We start from the raw sequence: 18406 nt of genomic DNA, 5'->3' as shown, positions 1-18406 counted from the left end.
ATGTAGAAATATGTACGAATATAATATCAAGACACCCATAATAGATGCTCGTGTATTCAGTTCCCTTTGAAGGGTCCGGTCCATCTCCTGTCCATGTGCCCTACCCTTATTGCCAAACGATTCCCCCAGCCACAAGCGTAGCTATCTAAACATGGTACATAAACAAAAAAGAATTCCCAATTAATTAACACATGAGACGAATAGGACGTAAACAGTCAAAAAAGAAAAAGATGCCGAAGGATAGAACCAGAAATTTCCCGAGACGGGCACACCTGAACGGAAAACGCCGGTCCATGCAGAAGAGAATCCGGGGTAAAAATCTCATCATAAATTCGTCGCTCATATGCCAAGACAGCACCACAGCACCGTGATAATCAATTATGGAGAACCAATCTCCTCAGAGTCGCTGGGCATCACTAAGTCATTCTCCCACTCATTGGGCTCTGGAGAAGGCATATCAGACTCTGGGGGACCCAGGTTAGGCGGTGAATGAGAGGGCATATGAAAGGGATACATACCGGAAACCAGCTCCTCGGGGAGATCCGCGGTGAGTTCTTCGATGGCTGTAGTAACCGCTGTGATGTGTCAGTAATTCAAGGATCTGATGTTTGGAAGAATGGATAGCTTACTCTGCGCCTGGTGAATCAACTCCTGATCCTCCTCACTATCACCAAAGTACGTGACCAAACAGTGGCCGATAACAGCCTTCATCGCCTCAATGACATTCGCTTCAACCGCCTGTCCCGGGGTTGACAGATAAGTCTTCCTCAGCCTGTCAACAGACACTTGCACAAGTTCTCTGGCAACCTCAGTGTGACGTGACTGCCAGTCTTCACCCATCTCCTCGCTTTCTCCAGTAAACAGTATCTGGCGCAGGACTTCCAGAGTCATATTTCTAACCGCTCTCTCGGGGTAAACGAGCAATGTCGGAGCCCAGTCCGGAATCTTATCGATCAATTGTGACAAGAACCAAGCCTGGTTGAGACCAAGTCGGTCATTTCGGAGATCCAGCATGTTCGTGAAGAAACTAATGTGAGCGGCCCCTCCACTGCCATTTATCGACTCAACGCCCTTAGCAACATAATCTATCATGTAGATAATGTGCTCCTCGTCGGGACTTCGACGGCAGAGGTGCAAGGTAGCCTCCAAAAATGGTGCGCAGAACTCCGCAGGCTCAACTCTGAGACCGTCTTCCAAAACCTGGCAGATTGGTTCCATAAGACAAGCTTCGGGCTCTGCGTCCAAGAACACACCAAATATGTCCATAGTTGTCTGAGGATTGTTGTTCTGCTGCTGGAGGATTTTCTTAATCACCACCAGCTCCCTGTTCCTTCCAAGTGGGCGAATAAAGTTATTTTCCATCACATTCAGGGGGTATCTACCATCTCGCAGAGGCTGTCGCTCATCGTCGACTGTCGGAGGGGCAGCAAGATCGATATGCGTTAGCAAGTTGAACAAAAGGTCAGCGAGTTTCTTGTGCGAGAACCGACGGCCTTTCTCGAGGAGTTTGGAATAACCCATGTACTGCCGCTTTAACCTCTTGGGGTCTTCCCGGTCGAGCCAAACTATTTCCAAACATTTGAGCAAAAATCCGCCGTCGAGTAGGACTCCAACCTCGTAAGTTCCGAAGCTGGCGAGCAAAACCAAGAATTCAAAATAGTCATCCCACGAGCGGCTAGCTGTGTGGAGAATGGACCACTGGGACTCCACCATATTGACAACATTTTCAAAAGAATCTATGTACCGTTCTTGCCACCTTTCCTTCTCGGCAAGAGACTCTGTACCGTCTCGCAACTCCCGAAGTTTGGCAAGAGCGGCTGCGATGAGCCTGAGTGAGCTGCTGCGAACAGCAGCATGAGGGCTCTTCAGAACCAAATTGCGAATGCTGGCCGGGTGTTTCACAACCCATTCAAGGACTTGGTATGCACCCATCGGAAGTTCCGTGATCATTTTGAAAACTTCAGACACAATTGCATCCAGACCCACGGTATCCTTGGACCTCGATATTAACTGCTCTATCGTATCCAAGGCAATAAACACCGTGGATCTGACCAACTGAGAGTTTGTGACTGTTTCCGAATCCGTCAAGTCGTGAAGCCGACCAAGAATGTATTGGACAAAAAGGGCGTGGTATGGATCCAGCAAGCAGTATGTCCGGATGAAGAGTTCATTGTCCATTGCGATATGATTTTTCAGATCCAACGGCACTGGAACGCTGACTGGGATATCATTGTTGGCCGGCTTGTAGGCGACTCTGGCAGCATTTGCACTAGAAACGCGTTGGTAGAATAGCATGTAAGCGTTCCAGACCTTGTTGTACCGAACATTATTGGCGTTGGTCTGAAACGATCCAGTGGGGCCTCCAAAGCACTGATCTGGAATCTTCGATTGGTCGAATCTGCTAACATCCGAATCGTTAAATTCAACCCATGGCCCTGGTGATACAGCTGTGGGTCTTTGGCGGATGTACGAATAATAGTGGCCAGACTCAGCTGTACCGCTGTGTACTAGCACACCGACAAGTTCGAAGAGATCCTGCTGAACTTCGGTGTTTTGCTCAGAGAGATATTCAACATTGAATGGACTCATGTCAATATGCTCAGGGAACTGGAATTCATCGTTGATTTTGTTACGGGTCATTGTGATCATATCAAAATCAAACCTTTTCAGATGGAAGATAAGATTGTCCGGGACATCTTTCAAACAAGCCCTAGACTGAGTTAGTAAATGAAGACAACAAAAAGCACCGTTGGACTTACCTCTTGACAGCATCAACATGGCGTCCACATGATGTGCACGAGTATTTATTGTCTTCGACTGTTAGAATAGAATCATATTGTTCACATATGGGCATAGGGAACTCACCTCCTTGCATGATCTCTCCCTCAACATAGGCCTGCAGACTTTCTTCAAGACTCGCCTTGCCCTTGATATCACACTGAATGGCAGAGAAAGGCTCCAGCCGCTCGGAGATATGCGTACACTCCTTGGATTTGATCTGCTGGACCAATTGTCCGCCGTAGAACGTCCGGAACTTCTTCTTTTCTTCTGCGTCGGCGATTTGCGCTTCCCATCTGTCGAATAGCAGATTATAGAACTCATCAACGTCCATCTGGATAGTAACGTCGATCGGCTCATTATCATAGGTCCGGATGCTGTCGACCAAGTCCTGGGGATCAACACTCTTGAACCATGTTTCTTGCATATGCCCGAAAAGTTTTTTTGTCTCGTCCAGGAGTTTCTGCGAGGACTCGGGTTCAGTTACCTGGAGCTGCAGCATAAAGTCACGGAACCCCACGTTCATGAACAGTTGCGTTAGCAGGGAGTTCAGGTAACATGTGTTGGAGAGGTTCTTGAGTCCTGCATAACCCTCTGCGGATCGAATCATTTTCTGACGGTCAAAACACCAAGCTGGGGAGTACGTGTTGTCTCGTGGGATGATGTCCTCCAAAAGATCCACCACCTTCAAGTAATTCTGATCATCTCTGATAAGCAGCGTCAGTATCTTGTAGAGCTCTATACGCGTTTGATTGTGCATGACCGGGACTCGAGGAACGATAGCTGTCTCATCGGAAGACGTTGACAAATCCGGGAAAAGGTATCTGTCAAACAGTTTCTCGGTGAGATCAAAAGTGTCGACCGGGATGTTTCCAGAGTGCGCGCGATCCAGACATGACCACAGAAGCCGAGTGAACCCTAAGAGGAGGTAATCTACGGGCTCCCGCCCGACAAACTACACATTTTATCAGCATGATGCAAATTTCATCAGTCTCAGGCAGGACATACCTCTTCAGTCTGATGGCTCAACATGACGGTGCTCCATTGCTTGAGGTATTCATCATACTTGAGCTCGCGCGAAGGTTTCTCAGCAACCGAGTGAAAGACCAGAAGGGCGACTTGAAAGAACTCCTGGGATTTATGTGCATGATTGAGAGTTTCCGGCAAAATTTGCGTGAAAGCCTCCCAGATCGTTCCAATGATGTCGACTTTGGCAGAGTTCTCAGGAGATGTTGACTGCTGGTCTTCAGGCTCTTCGGTTTTTTGAAGCAGTTTCATGGGAGTGCAGACCAAAGCAATGTTCTCAGATATTTCTTTCCGAACGGGTTGGCGACTCTCATCCAACAATAGCGAGAAGAGAAGCCGATCAAATCGGATTTGCTGCTTAACCGCGTTCCAGAAGTCATGATCACGCATGGAACCTTCAATCAGAACAGCAAATGAATTACAAATTAATTTCTGTACACCAGCTTCGCTGATACTGGTGGACGGTACGTGACGCCCAACATCTATGAATTGGAGAAGTTGCTTAATCAAAGGTGTCGGGTCGGAAATCACGGATGAATTATCCGCAGGAGATGATCTCGCTAATATCCAGTTAGCAAGTTCTGTGACATCCCTGAGCGTGCACTTACCAAGAAGGGCCAAAAGGAAACACTCGACAAGGCTGGCTGCGAGCAAAAGCTTCGTGGGACTGTCTGCGAGTGACTCAGACATTTCAGGGCGTATGGAAGCGCCAACCAATACACGGATACTGTGAGAGGTAAATTGCGGATCCAACGAGGACTGGACAGGGAATTACATGTTAGCACCCCTAGCAAGGAATAAATTAGGCATCGGCTCCTACCTTAGATTCTGCTTCCTTAAGCAAAGTTGAAAGGGCCTTCATCGAGTAAAGGAAAATGTACGGCTTTTCCATGGGGAGGATATCCTTCTCTGCTATATCAGGGGACTTTACGAGCGTTAAAACACGCTCCTGTGGTGGGAAGACCACAAGGAAATCATATATCTGCAGAGGATCGTTAGCATATAATGGATGAAAGCTACTTTCAAGAGTGGACCGTACCTCTCGGGCCAGATTGTCATCAAGGTTTAGGAGATCATAAAGGTCATCAAAATGCTTGAGCACTTCAGAATCCACAGGTGTCATGGATTGGCTCCTATCAAACGATGGTACCACAGGACTGTCCGCATCCTTGCGAATGAGTAGCATCCCTGAACGAAGCTTCATATCTCGGAGCGTAAGGTTGGGCTTTTCAGATAGATCAACTGTCTGTCCGCCGTAGATGGTTCTGAACTTAGTGAAACCCGTAAGCTGTGTAATCTTGTCGGTAAGTTCGGAAACAGTAGAAAGGTCTCCAATGCGCAACGTATTGACTGTCGATTGAGCACCACCGTCGAAATACTGATATCGGAATTCAATCGGCTCGCCTTTCACGGGCGCCGCGGGTAACTCTGGCGGTGGCCTTTGCGGTGGGCTGTATTGAGGACGGTTCCTCAGCCCTTGCAACAGTTGACGGAGGAAAAGCAATGAGCGGCTAAAACTCAGTTCTGCAGAACGGACCTCATCCTCAGCTGCTGGTGTTACCATCGCTTCGGCCTGTCCATCAGGCGTATGGCCGTGGAATGATTTGAGCTTCGCAGCAGCTGATTTCAGCTGTTCCACACAACGGTCAACTAGGCCAACGTGTGTAGCTTCAACAGCAGACCGCGGCGCCATTTTGATCACGTTGTGGTCGAGATACACCTCAATCGCAAAGTTCGTTGCATTAGTCTCGATCGATCCTGGAGGAGCAGTGAGGATGAAATTCCAGATCCGGTCCATGCCCGGAATAGTAACCACTTCATTTTCGTTGGCAATCGCTGGCGGGTTAAAGCGGATCTCATAGACTATGGTCTGCTTCGCGAATGCAAGCACCTCCGGCGTATACTCGCCCGGGGACAGTTCTGGGACAAATTCGTGGATACAACGCTCTATGAACGGGTTTCTCTTGAAAGCATGGTTGGTCAGTCCACAGAGCATATCCCACAACACCCGTCTTCCCTGTTGAACGAGTGCCGTCGACATGAACACTTTCTTCCATAACATGTCACCAAGATCTGTCGAAATGCTGTCTGCGGCTTTGTCGATGATGCGAGAAAGCATATGAACACGCGACATGAAACCATTTCGAGAAAAGGAGTCTGTAAAGTCCGTTTGGTTCGTATCCACGGCATGAGCGATTTCGTCTACCGCAAGGCGGGTCAGATCGAACTCAGTGGCTAGCTTCCGCATTTCATGAGGATCCTGGCCGGTGAGCAGAGCATTCAAAGCCTGTACACTGCCCACAGCAAATTGGTTCATTTCAGCAATGTCTTGGATGCAGCGCTCATACATCTCCATTTTATCTGTCTCGTCAAGTCCGGCGACACTAAACTTGCTTAACTGCGAGCTCGCGAACTGCTGCAGGATAGCCTTGTGTTCCACAGGAACATCCTCAACAGCAGTACTTTCACGAATCAGGCGTACGCAAAGGCGCAGAGGGATGGCGTCGACGTGCAAAGTATCCATAATGTCGAGACTGTTCCGTTGATCATGTTTCTCCCGAATCTGGTGGAATAAATGGTCACAAAACTCAACCATTCGTCCGTCGAAACGGTTCAGTGGAAGTTCAAGTAGTTTTGAGCAGACATTGAGTAGGACTGGCGAATTGGACGGGTGCACCGGGAAAGTCTTTGTGAGCATTCCTAGAACTTCAGACACCGTTCGAGAATCTTGGCTTTGGGTCACTGTCTTCCAAATCATGTCTGTATCGAGATCGGTGTAGGTAGACGTCAGGATCAAGAATCCGAAAATGTTACCGCTCCTACTGATTAGCTGCGGGTGGGAGTCGATTCCCACGACATATTCAACGATCTTACTATCCCTTAGAAATCTGACCAGGTATGGAACGATCGGATGCTCGAGCTCGGGTGGAGCATTCTGGATATGTTGCCGCCATATGCTAACCAAATCCGACTGCATCGTTTCTATACCGTGTACCCTGAGTTCCATACGCCCGCCCGTTATGTGCCTCTTCAGGACACCGAATTTCCAACCATAGTGTATAATGAGGGAGCATTCATCCGGACTGGCATCTTCAGGTAGGTCTATCGACAAATCATTTGCCAATCTCAATTGAAAATCGGGATCGGGCACGGATAGGGCGTGGTAGGTGAGTGAGATCAAACGAATCATTGTTTCGCTGGTATCACTGGTGACCCAGGGCGTCTTTTTGGAGATGTGCATCTGATACTTCTCATCTGCGGCCCGGACGAGACTGTAGACCGCTTGGGCGGCTCGCGCGCACACCGGCGAGGCAATAAGCGCATCATCTGCTCCATATTTTCTCCGCTCAATTCCCGACTCCGCGAGATTATGCGCAACGGTTAAGACTTGTATCAACACGTGGGACAGATAAGAATGTCGGTGAATAACGGGGAGGATACAGGATGCGAGCTCTGATAACCGTCGCATGGCATCAAGCGGGGGAGACGCAAGCTGGTCGTTGACACGCGAAACCAGATTGACCACTTCAGCACCATAAATTCTCTCCATATTGCGAAAAAAAGGAATATTGCTTATTTGCATGGACCACCCAAGCGAAACCAAGTAGGTTCTTGATAGCAGGTCCGGTGCAGGTAGGTCTGTTTCCTCAGCCACTTGGCTCAATGCCAGCGTATCCAAACGAACCAAATGCAGAGTCAGCCGAGCGAAGCTCATGAAAAATTCCTCAAGGCATATCCAAGGTCCGTGGCCTTCATTCGGTTGGAAATCTTTCCTAGATTCAACATGTCAGCACCCAGGGTAGGAGCTATTCGGAGATATCCTTCTTACAGTCTGCGGAGCAGGAACTCCACCATAACCGGAAGCTCCTCCCAGAACTCGCGATCATCGGTAAATGTATCATAATTCAATTGATCCAAGTTATTAGCGACATCGTCAAGCCAGTTCTTGGCTGCCAGGAAAACCGTGATGTCATGCGGTGTTCCTACCAGATAGATGTTAGTTCAGGTACAACGTGAAGATAGCCACAATGGTATATTTACCTTTCTCGATGATCGCGCAGATTTCATCCAAGTTCTCCCGTAACGATAGATGCTCCTGCAGCTTGGGGAAGGCGTCCGTCAGAGACAGTTGATCATGGATCTGCACAACCTCCGGCGTCGCACGATCCCGCAAAGCCTCCCCCAAGGGTCTCCAGTTCGACATATTGGCATCTTGATGTACATCCTCCACATCGGCCACCTCAATTTCTGGACTGCGTGCTGGCGAAGACGGCAGGGAAATGGCGTTGGAGGAGTGGCCGCCGATAGTATCTGCGGGCGGAACAGCGCCATCACCGCCGAGTGCGGACTGGTCAGGAACGGTGGAGGAAGAGGAAGACGACGGAGCGGGATCATCGACGGGTACGGACTGTGGTTCTCCAGAATCAGTCGTAGGCGATTTCATATTAATGGCGACTCTGCTGGCGGGACGCGAGACAGCCGCGGCATCAGTCCGCCCGGACATCTCGTCGGTCGACAAGGACTCGCAGGCACGGCTGCCGCTGTCGAGACGGGGACGTTTACGGGTGGACTGAGGGTCAGTATCTTCCATGGGACCGCCGTGGAAACGCGTCTGATCGGACGAAGCAGCTGTAGCAGCAGCGCCAGGCGGGGAGCTAGAGCTATCTAGCGGGGCAGCTGCCATGACATTTTTCCAGGCCCTTTCTCCAAGATACTAGAAAGGGCAAACGAGAGAGAAATAGAGGATAAAGGAACGATAAAAAGAGAGATTTAACGCGATAAATAAAGAGGAGGGATCGCGACGGAGATGGAAGAAAAAATGACGGAGGGAATGGAAGAAGCAGAGGTTTGATAAAAAGTTGTGGCAGAGGGAGCTCAAGTTTGCAGTTTCCTGTTTGGGCGGACAACGCAATAGGCGATAACAGATAGTGCCAGATACCAGTACTAAATCACTGAACTGTATAGTAGAGTAGGAAATAAAACAATTTGAATTGGTTTGGATAAATTAGAGCTTGATACGGTTCTATACAGCAATGTATAGGCTGAGTGGTGAGGTTGGCGAGGCTGGGACATCTACTCTGTACGAAGCACTACTATACATGAGAGAAAGAGGGCTTAATACCGGGGAGTATGCATTTAGATGTGCATTTTGTATGCTTCATTATATCTATATTTCATCTAGTTGCTCGTACAGGAGCTCTAGCTGTGTTTATTATAGCGCCTTGAATGATATCAAAGCTATACTGAGCTCAAGTAGTACAACTGAGCAACATACCTGAGTGGTGCAAACAATCCATCATCCTCTTACCTTTTTGTGGCAGTCTAGCATTTGAGTAAGATTGTCTATGGTTTTAAAGGCGCAAAGAACCCCGGCACTATGCAATCAACTATGTACACCACTCCGGTCAATATATACAACCAACCACCTTGATAATCCACTCCGCCATCGACGTTTCAATCTTGCGAATGATCCTAGCCAGATTTCCAACAGCCACGTGAAATGCAGGTACATACTAACTCCACGCATTAATCGCTCGGTTCTAACTATGAACGGAAAAGAACAAACCTTGGTAACCACACGGGTCAAATACGAAGATGGACTACATGTCATTGTTCGTTTCGCTGCCCTGGGGAGAGCCATTCTTCGCAGAGAGGAAGTCTGGAACGAAGCCGCAGCAATGAAATACATACGCCAAACCACAACGATACCTGTGCCTGGAGTGGTCGGTTCCAGTATCTGTTGGGCGGGTCCTTACATTGTTATGCCATTTCTTGAAGGGGTTCCTCTATCACAACTGCTCAAAGATCGTTCTATAGAAGGAAGGCCAGGTTTAAACCTACAAATAAGCGACCGGAGTTTGAAGCGGACCTATCGCGAAATAGCCTGAGTTATCCTTGGATTATCGAAGCATGAGTTCGATGCTATGGTGCGCTTAAGGAGAATGGAGGCCATTTTCTGTTAAAAGGCGATCTCTCACGTTCAACATGAATAAGTTGAGGTGTCCGCAAATTTGCCAGAGGCAGCTTTCCCTCACACCTTCAGATCAGCGACAGACCACTTTGAAGCGCTTGTTATGCAACATCTTTCCCATCTACAGCCACAGCAAATAGATGCAGTCCGCAGCGAGGAGGACTGCCGTAAGAAGTACACTGCTCGTTGCTGATTATTTAATGTCATGAAGCTCGGCGCTGAGCATCCTCAAGGGCCGTTTATGCTATATTGCGACGGCTTTCGTCCTTCTAACATCATAATAGATCTCGAGGCTTTCCGCGTCTCAGGTGTTATTGATTGATACGCTGCACCTGCTCAATTTATATACATAGCTCCTTGGTGGCTCTTGCTGCAAAGTCCGGAGGATTGGGAGGGTGATCTTAACCAGTTTTTGACTCGTTATACTCCCAGATTCCGCACCTTTTTAGAAGTCCTGGGTGACCGCGAGGACAAGCTGATATAAAAGAAAAGGTTTTCTCTAAATCACGCGCCTCTCTCCACGGATGAAAGACTCCATAAAGTCCGGGTCATTCTGGGTATGCTTAGCAACAAGATACAGCTCCATGTTGGATGAGATCTATTGGACATTCATCGACCAACGGTACTATGGAAAATCTTCCTCTCTTGATGGCCGTATCCAGCTTCTAGACCAAGAGTAGCAGCATGAAATGAATAGCTCGCGAGGCTCAAAACTCGCCAACGCTCTGAAGAGGAGTTCGATGATTACTATCATATCGATTGGCTACTTGAGTTATGATTGTAGGATCACCACGACTTGTACCACATACATGCATTGACTGACACTCAGAAAAGACTGATGTATCTAAAGAATGGTTGGGGAGCACCAAAGTTCTGTGGTGTAGATTCAATACAGTGTAGACGCATTGTTCCTCTTCTCGGCCATTGTTCTTCGACGATCGATCATTATTGTTCTTAATTACAATCAAGAAACGCAGCTCCCATTGATATGGTAAAAGTATAAAAGAGCAATATATCACGGTCTTTATTATTCCTTTTGCGACTAGTTGCTTTTTTGGAGATTTTAGTTGCATCCCATATCTTCACTCCGTCGGCCGTCAATCTCCGCAACGTTTACTCCGCTACTTTTTCTCAGCAACCCAACAACAACCCCTGATGCTCCTCGCAAATGAAACCATGACAATAAAGGCTTCTTCCAGCTCTCAGGTCCACCAGGACTCCGAGTTCCCAGCCTGGCGCCTCCCTCACCCAGCAAATTCGAGCTCAAGCTCGCGATCCTCCTCCGCATCACCAACACCATCAGCGACAACAGCACGAAAAGCGAAACTTTCACCACCCCTCGACCCCTCTAACTACCCCAATGGCGAGAAATCTCTCTCCGGAATCTCCCTCCGGGCCTTCCTGATCGGCACCACGTTAGGAATCTCAACCTGTGTTACGTTCTTCTTCGCCTTCCTCCAGTCAACGCCCCTATGGCGCGTTCCCTTCTTCCTCGCTTCGCTATCGCTCTTCCACTTCCTTGAGTTCTACGTCACGGCCGCATATAACACGCGCTATGCGTCTGTATCCGCGTTCCTTCTCTCCAGCAATGGCTGGGCTTACAATGTCGCGCACGGATCCGCGATGCTAGAGTGTTTCATCGGATACTACTTCTTCCCCGAGAGCCACTACTATTCGCTCAATATTGAAGATGCCTCCGGTGTCAAAATAACTTTGGCTTTGGGTTTGGTCCTAATGGCGTTAGGCCAGGTCGTTCGCACCCTCGCGATGGCTCAGGCGGGGAGTAACTTCAACCATACCGTGCAGGTCGAACATAAAGAGGGGCATGTGTTAGTGCAGAATGGAGTGTATGCGCTTTCGCGACACCCGAGCTACTTTGGATTCTTTTGGTGGGGTTTGGGGACGCAGTTGGTGCTGGGGAATGTGGTTTGCTTCGTGGGATATGCGATTGTGTTGTGGAGGTTCTTTAGCAGCCGGATTAAGAGTAAGTTGTCACTGTTTGGTTTATAATGGCTATGGAATCAGTGCTGACTGCCTGCAGGAGAGGAAAAGTTCCTGGTCTGTTTCTTTGGAGACGACTATGTGGATTACAAGAAGACTACTTGGGTTGGCATACCAGGTATTCAGTGATTGATTTACATGGTGTTCTTGGGGGACAGGTTGATATAGACTTATATTAATAGCTTTGATATTTTATATTGGTTTCACCTTCAACCAATACTTACAGCTCAGAAAACCCAATCCACAAGTAAAAAGCTGATTGCTGTCTTCATCGACGGGATCATCACTCGCGAAGCCCAATCATCCCCATACGCAGACCCCTTGAATCTCTGCACCCAGTCCACAAGCCACCATTTCAAAATGAGATATGCGCCCTCGGGACCTTTGATTACCGGTAACTCAGTTGCCTCCGGGAGCTGTGCAACTCTGTGCCATGTTTTTCGAGGGCATGATCTAGCGCGGGTGGGCCTTTGCAGGCAAATTTGTGCAGGGCACGGAAGGTGCTGTAGACGGCTTCTTCTTTATCTTTATTGTCCAAGATAATTTTGCAGAGTTCTAGAAATGCGGATCCGGTGGTGTCTGGTGTTTGCCAGCTCTGGGCATAGATGTGGAAGGCTGCGACACCGGAGGGTTCATCGAGGATGTCTTGTGGTGGTTCCATTTCAGCGCTGCAGTACCGGTATACGGCTAGGAGTAAAAGCAAATAAAGGAGTAAAATAACTCAAATCATTGCGAAGAAGTCCAATTCAACTTTCAGGCGATGCCTGTCCGTGGCATGATCCGGTGTCAAGGATCGACGGTAAGGCGTTCTTGTTAGACAGGCTATTCAAGTATATCTGGTCCACATTATAGATATCTATACAGTCATATATACACGTTAAGCCAACTCCATACGCGTGAATTATATTACCCCAAAAAAGAAATGTATCACAGCTTATTCTCCCGCGCAATTCCTCCAATCGCACCACTCATATATGCCCCCTCAGCCTCCGCCTGCTCAGGCTCACCACCAAAAATCACAAGCTCGCGCCCACCTCTCGTACTCCACCACGTAACACAGAAATGCGCACGGTCAACATCCATCTCGCCGCTACTCAGCGCATCCCAGAATCGGTCGACACAGATAGCCCGCAAATTGCCGGGATGGATGGCATTGAGCAGGTTCGCGGTGAGAGGGAGCCATTCTTCGAGATCCTCTACCCGGAGGAAGCAGAGGGAGTCGATTAGGGCCAGGGTTAGAGCGGCTTTCTCGGAGACTGGAGGTGACGGGGTCTGGCTCGGGTTCGCGTCTGGGCTTTGTGATGGTTGTGGGAGGATTTCATCGGACGCTTTCAGTCCACGATCGTATAGGACCTCGAGTAAGAAGGAGGGCATGAGTGGTTGGTCGTTGGCAATGAGTGATGGTGGAGCAGTGACCTGAATGACGGTCTTGAAGGCGAGGCGGAATTGACGCGCAGAGAGATTACGAGGGAAGACCTGTGGGTGTTAGTGTCATGCGCATGATACCCATATGCTTGGATACATACAGCAAATAGATTATCGATATAAAACGGCAGGTGCTTGGCAGATATGGCCGCATTATTGGGTATCGCGAATACAGCAAGAGCCACACTATGCGCGGCCTCAAATATCTCAAGCAGATTCTTGTTCGCAGCGACAGCAAGGTATGGTACTGCAGCTGAGAGGAGCAGCTCCTCACTTGCCTTTGGTGATAGGATGATCGTAAATAGTTCAGCAGTATTAAGGAAGTATAGATCAAGACACCGCTCAAGTGGATGCGCCGGGATCTGGCCGAGCTCGGCTGGCTTAATGCTCCTCAGGAAATTTTCAACCAAATTGGGGTATTGAGCGAGAATGTCAACGGCCGTGAGCGACACGAACATGTGCTGAGAGGACGAGTTTTGGCCGATTCGCGACGAAATGAAGTACATACTTCGGAGTACATGGAGTGCTTGCATTGACAAGTATGGCGCACCTATTAGAGCCGGTTAGATGATTTAGTACGTGAGTGAATGGAGGAACGGAGGCTTACTCTTATCATGAGCAAGGAAGCGATCGTTGAGTACCCTCCCAAAAGTCCCACGAAGGACAATCACAACCGAATACAGACAATTACGGAGGACTTTCCACAGCATGGGAACGGTAGTACCCAATGACTCCGCATCTAAGAACAAAGACTCTTCAATCTTGTCAATCTCAGACAACTTGTTCTGCCGCCACTGCACCATCAGCGTGCGGGAGAAATCCGCAATTATATCCACCGTCTGCGACACGAGTCTCGGATCGCGGACATTTTCAACAGCATGCGCCATGAGACGAGACAGCGGGCCCAGTGCAGCAACAAGCGGCTTGTTCGTGATCGCAGAGATGTGGGCGAAGGTGTCAGAATGCCGAGACCATTGGAATTTCTGACCAGGAACCTGCACAACATCGTTATCAACCGCTCCAACGAAGTATCCACTTTCAAGTCCTTCTGGAGAGTTGTAGGTGGTCTGCAACATCATGGGTAGCAGCCGATCATAGTCCAGCTTTGCTTTTTCGATGTCAGATAGCAGTTCGAAAGTGTAGTTCAGAACCATTAGAACGCAAGCCCCCTCGATGCCATTTTGCAAATCCAGCTCCTCTAAAGCAAGCTGCGCGGCCGTCACAAGAGCAGACTCCAGTCTCAGCCGCAAATGCCACGGCAAGCCCTGGCGATTCTGTCCCTCGCCTCCCAGCAGCACTCCTCCCAGTAACAGTACATGTCTCCATCGGGGTGACCTTTCGTCCGCGCCGCTGACAACCGCCTTAATCCATGCTTCACGGCTCAGCTTCCTCGGTCCCCCATATGGTGTTCGATTATCTCCATGTTCTTCGTTTTGTATAACACCGATGGTGGCCGAGTTGAACACGCTGAGGATCTTGCGACAATCGTGCAAATTCACGGGATAGTCCCATATCGCAGGGACGGTCAATAGTTGCGACGCGAGAAGGCCGACGTTCAACGGATTCCCCAGCATGGACAAGAAGCCGGTGGCCCTTGGGAGCAGCCTGGTATTCTCATGTTAGCTGGCTCAGCTGTATCTCAGAAGTCGGTCGGAGCATGTTTATCTCACGTGAAAGCATCCTGGGGACTCGATGAGGTTTGAAGCGACCTTACAAGAGTCGCAAGCGACCGCTCTATCGCCATGTTCAAAGAATCATTGAATGACCCTGGAGAGCCGGGGATAGTAATGTTATGGTCGAGTCTGTCAACATCATCGTCGCCATAACCGCGGAGACGAACCCCGGATCACCTGCCGAGGCTGGCGGTGAGCTGCAAACAGTACAAACAGGATATTTGATCTTATCGCGGCTCCAGCTTCCTAACCAGCGCTGTCGATAACATCGCATCTCCATTATTCGTGTCAAAGACAATGTTGATATGCTTTTCTGCCCCTAGCTGTCCCCATTGACCAAGGCAAAACTAGCCTAAGGGAGAATGGCCAACAACCGCGTCCCGATCAACTACGAAATCCCCTCGTTCCCGTCACTCTATGACCCGTTCCCGACTCACAATACCTATGCCTACTACCTCTACTACACCCAAGATATATGGCGGTTCACGCTTTATTGGACGCTCATATTCTATGCGGCTACTCATCTCTCCGTTGCAGCTTGGGCGGTGGCCATGCAATGCCGCAGTTGGAAAACGGGTTTGATAATTCCAGTGATATACGCGGTGATTGGGGGGTTGCAGGCACTTATGGCGGGGAGTATTGTTGGTTTAGTGTGAGCTTCTACTCTCTGTTAGGGAGGGCTACTTAGTGATTGGGAGGCTAATTGAACCAGTCTCGGTGCAGTTTATGAATCTGGGAACTTCCGGATGTCGACATGGCTTCCTATGATATGGGGTGGTGTCAATGTGATGGTTCTGATACTGTCTAGTTTTCCGATGCAGGGTGGACTGTGACAAGAAGGAAGGGATTGAGTCGTTTGATACCAATCCTGGAAGTGGATAGAGCAAAGCAACCTACACGTTGGCTTCGCAACCAGGACAAGACAAACGGATTCAACACGCCGAAACGCCATCAAGGTATCACATTGAGGTACATGCAAGAGGATGCCACGATCCTTTTCAACACCAGATTTATAATACACATGGTTAGATGCTACCCCCAGAAGATACACCAGTATCAAGTCCGAAACCGATTACCTATCAACGCCAAATTCTTCCAATTATCTTCCAAATCCACCATTAGTACTACCACCTAAGCCAGGAAGACCTTTCGCGTTTAATCCGGGCATCGCAGGAAAGCCTTGCGTGGGAAGGTTTGGAGGCAAGGAGACACCTTGGGACACGAGCTGTTTCTGCAGCTCCGCCAGATCGACGTTCATGCCTGGCATAGTAGGAGGCATGGAAAATCCAGGCAGCCCTGGGTTCTGTTGGGGTGGGGGTTGGTTCGACATGAGTGCAGCCAGACGGCCTGGGTCCATTTGGGGCATAGATGCCGCGTTGGGCTGTGGCGGAGGCTGGGGTGCGCCGATGCCGGGTAGTATTCCTTGGGCAGCTTTATCGGGTTGAGCAGCACCGCTCGATTGTATTCCTGGAAGAACTGGACCTGGTGGTTGTTTTTGGTCCACAAGGCTATCTGCCTCATCCTGCATCTCTTGTTCTTCCTCTTCACGCATCTGCCGCTTTCCGAAGCCACGGTTCCAAGTTCCTTGAGCTTCAGCGGCCTCTTCTCCAATGTGGAATCTATCCTTCATGTAACTTGTTTCTCCTGGCCGTGCTCGAGACCAAAATCGTGTGAAGTTATCTTTGGAACCAGAAGCAAGAATGTGACCCAATGGATGCCAATCAAGTGACCAGATCGTCGCACCATGTGCGTATTGAATGCGATGAGCCGGGTGAATAACCTGTGCTGGCGTATTGGCCGGATCAGGACTGTCGTACGGGGAAATCGTAGGAACCTGTCCCGAGGGCAAGTTGGGTTCGTCTAGTAGATAGTGATATAATGAGCCGTCCTCGCTTCCTGTCGAGACGAGTGAGCTATGAACGGGATGCCATGTCAAGGACGAAATAGGTTTCTCGTGGCCACGAAGGATGCAGATGTCCCGCATCATGCGGAGGTCGAAAATCCTGGCAGTCTGGTCTCGCGACGAGGTAGCGAGAAGGTTGTTGTTCACGCGCGAGAATCGGGTAGCCGTCACGGTATTCTTATGGCTGTGAAGCGTAGTCAGGCACCGCGTGGTCCGGGGATCCCAGAACTTGACTTGGTGATCCTTGGATCCTGAAACCAACAATCCCTTTGTTGGATGCCAATCACACGACTTAACATCCCAGTTGTGACCCGTTAATGTAGTGTCGCAGGCCATAGCCGTAAAGTCCCAAATCTTCAACGTCGTATCATCAGAGGCCGACACAAACTTAGAATCGCTAGGGGACCACGACAGATCTCGAACCGCGTCATGATGCGCATCGTCGATTGTCTCAACATTGTTGAAATTCGGCCGCCAGTATTTGATATCGCCCCTCTGCCCACCAGAAATCAACCAGTCGTGACTGTGAGACCATGATAGCGACGTGACTCCTGCTTGAATTTGATCGTAATGCGCCTATCTGAAGATCAGTAACCAAGATATCGCCCAGTATTGGAGGCTGTACGTACGTCCATGACCGTTTCGAAGTTGAATGCGGTACCGTTCCAAAGCATGAATTCACCAGTATGTCCACCCGTCAATAATCGTCTGCCCTCCGGCGTCCACCTCACAACTGTAATAGGTTTCTTCGACTTTCCGATCGATTGATGTAAATGTCGTACGGGGATAGTATCTGCAGGCGAATGGACTCGTGCCATGGGAGGGAGCATCTAGAGAAACAACCATGTCAGCCAACAATCCCCAGCCCTCATGTGTATGATGGGAACCATTTACATCAACAACATAGCTTGCACTTGGTCTCTCGACCTCCATTCCATGCCCTCCCTTGTACCGGGGCTTTCGGGTGCGCATCCATTGTACCAGCGACGAACCGTAGTCGGTCACAAGTCCTTGAACCCGTTAGTAACAGCGTCTGACAACTGGATCGGAAGAAACGTACTTGGTCTTCGTGGCCCCGCGACCCCACCATCAAATTTTCCTTGTCTCCCAAAGTGCTGGGGTTCGCCCCCGTGGTCGTCGTAGAAAGCCATGGCACGCGCCGTAAGAAGCTTATCAAAAGGTTGTTGCACGGAGGAAAAAAGCTCACGAGGGTCGCGACAGGATCCCAATCATGGCACAAAAGGAGATCCGTAGAATAGTCAGGCAGACAAAGTGAATTAATATGACAATGTCAGTAGTTATTCCAGCTTAAGGACTGAACTGGTCTAGTCCCGTAGTGGTTGTCGCGGAGGAAGTGTTGGAGATGCGGCTACAACATAACTGCTGGGCGGTCACAGGAAACTGACGTCCCCTGGAGCTTCGTCTGTCACTAAACCTTGCTATCATACTACGGATTATTTCCAGCATTCATTTGCTCTGAAAAACTGCAAAAACTCCTTTGGTACTTATTCTCACTAAACCTGGTCGATTTCGCGATCCGAGATCTCCATGGTCGGCTGGCCCGTCCTATTTATTGGCCGCGGCAGCTCCAGCATCACCACGAGCAATCGTCCCATTACCCCTTCTCCT

The 18406-nt window shown here is 49.4% G+C and overlaps 6 protein-coding genes across 6 annotated transcripts; 2 read left to right on the top strand and 4 right to left on the bottom strand.

Annotated features, from left to right (window-relative positions):
• Window positions 1-378: 378 nt before the first annotated feature.
• On the bottom strand, window positions 379-6811 carry ACHE_50374S (putative ubiquitin C-terminal hydrolase; the record flags this gene model as incomplete). The annotated part of the gene is made up of 9 exons (XM_043280084.1): window positions 379-443; window positions 519-575; window positions 630-2710; window positions 2760-2811; window positions 2866-3733; window positions 3787-4364; window positions 4413-4563; window positions 4625-4786; window positions 4844-6811. The coding sequence occupies 9 exons, from the start codon at window positions 6809-6811 to the stop codon at window positions 379-381; spliced, it is 5982 nt and encodes a 1993-aa protein (XP_043137698.1).
• Window positions 6812-10930: 4119 nt separating this feature from the next.
• On the top strand, window positions 10931-11905 carry ACHE_50372A (protein-S-isoprenylcysteine carboxyl O-methyltransferase; the record flags this gene model as incomplete). Its single annotated transcript, XM_043280083.1, has 2 exons — window positions 10931-11759; window positions 11817-11905. 2 exons carry the CDS (start codon window positions 10931-10933, stop codon window positions 11903-11905), a joined length of 918 nt encoding a protein of 305 aa, XP_043137697.1.
• Window positions 11906-12164: 259 nt separating this feature from the next.
• On the bottom strand, window positions 12165-12437 carry ACHE_50373S (uncharacterized protein; the record flags this gene model as incomplete). Its single annotated transcript, XM_043280082.1, has 1 exon — window positions 12165-12437. One exon carries the CDS (start codon window positions 12435-12437, stop codon window positions 12165-12167), a length of 273 nt encoding a protein of 90 aa, XP_043137696.1.
• Window positions 12438-12703: 266 nt separating this feature from the next.
• Window positions 12704-14945, bottom strand: pex8 (putative peroxisomal membrane protein Pex17; the record flags this gene model as incomplete). Its single annotated transcript, XM_043280081.1, has 4 exons — window positions 12704-13252; window positions 13303-13751; window positions 13809-14806; window positions 14872-14945. The coding sequence occupies 4 exons, from the start codon at window positions 14943-14945 to the stop codon at window positions 12704-12706; spliced, it is 2070 nt and encodes a 689-aa protein (XP_043137695.1).
• Window positions 14946-15236: 291 nt separating this feature from the next.
• On the top strand, window positions 15237-15707 carry ACHE_50370A (uncharacterized protein; the record flags this gene model as incomplete). The annotated part of the gene is made up of 2 exons (XM_043280080.1): window positions 15237-15526; window positions 15587-15707. 2 exons carry the CDS (start codon window positions 15237-15239, stop codon window positions 15705-15707), a joined length of 411 nt encoding a protein of 136 aa, XP_043137694.1.
• A 266-nt stretch (window positions 15708-15973) lies between these two features.
• Window positions 15974-17928, bottom strand: PFS2 (WD40 repeat domain-containing protein; the record flags this gene model as incomplete). The annotated part of the gene is made up of 4 exons (XM_043280079.1): window positions 15974-17353; window positions 17407-17607; window positions 17672-17787; window positions 17838-17928. 4 exons carry the CDS (start codon window positions 17926-17928, stop codon window positions 15974-15976), a joined length of 1788 nt encoding a protein of 595 aa, XP_043137693.1.
• Window positions 17929-18406: the final 478 nt, after the last annotated feature.

This window comes from Aspergillus chevalieri, chromosome 5 (assembly GCF_016861735.1).
Source record: "Aspergillus chevalieri M1 DNA, chromosome 5, nearly complete sequence".
Taxonomy (NCBI): domain Eukaryota; kingdom Fungi; phylum Ascomycota; class Eurotiomycetes; order Eurotiales; family Aspergillaceae; genus Aspergillus; species Aspergillus chevalieri.
This window is presented reverse-complemented; position numbering and strand designations above follow the sequence as displayed.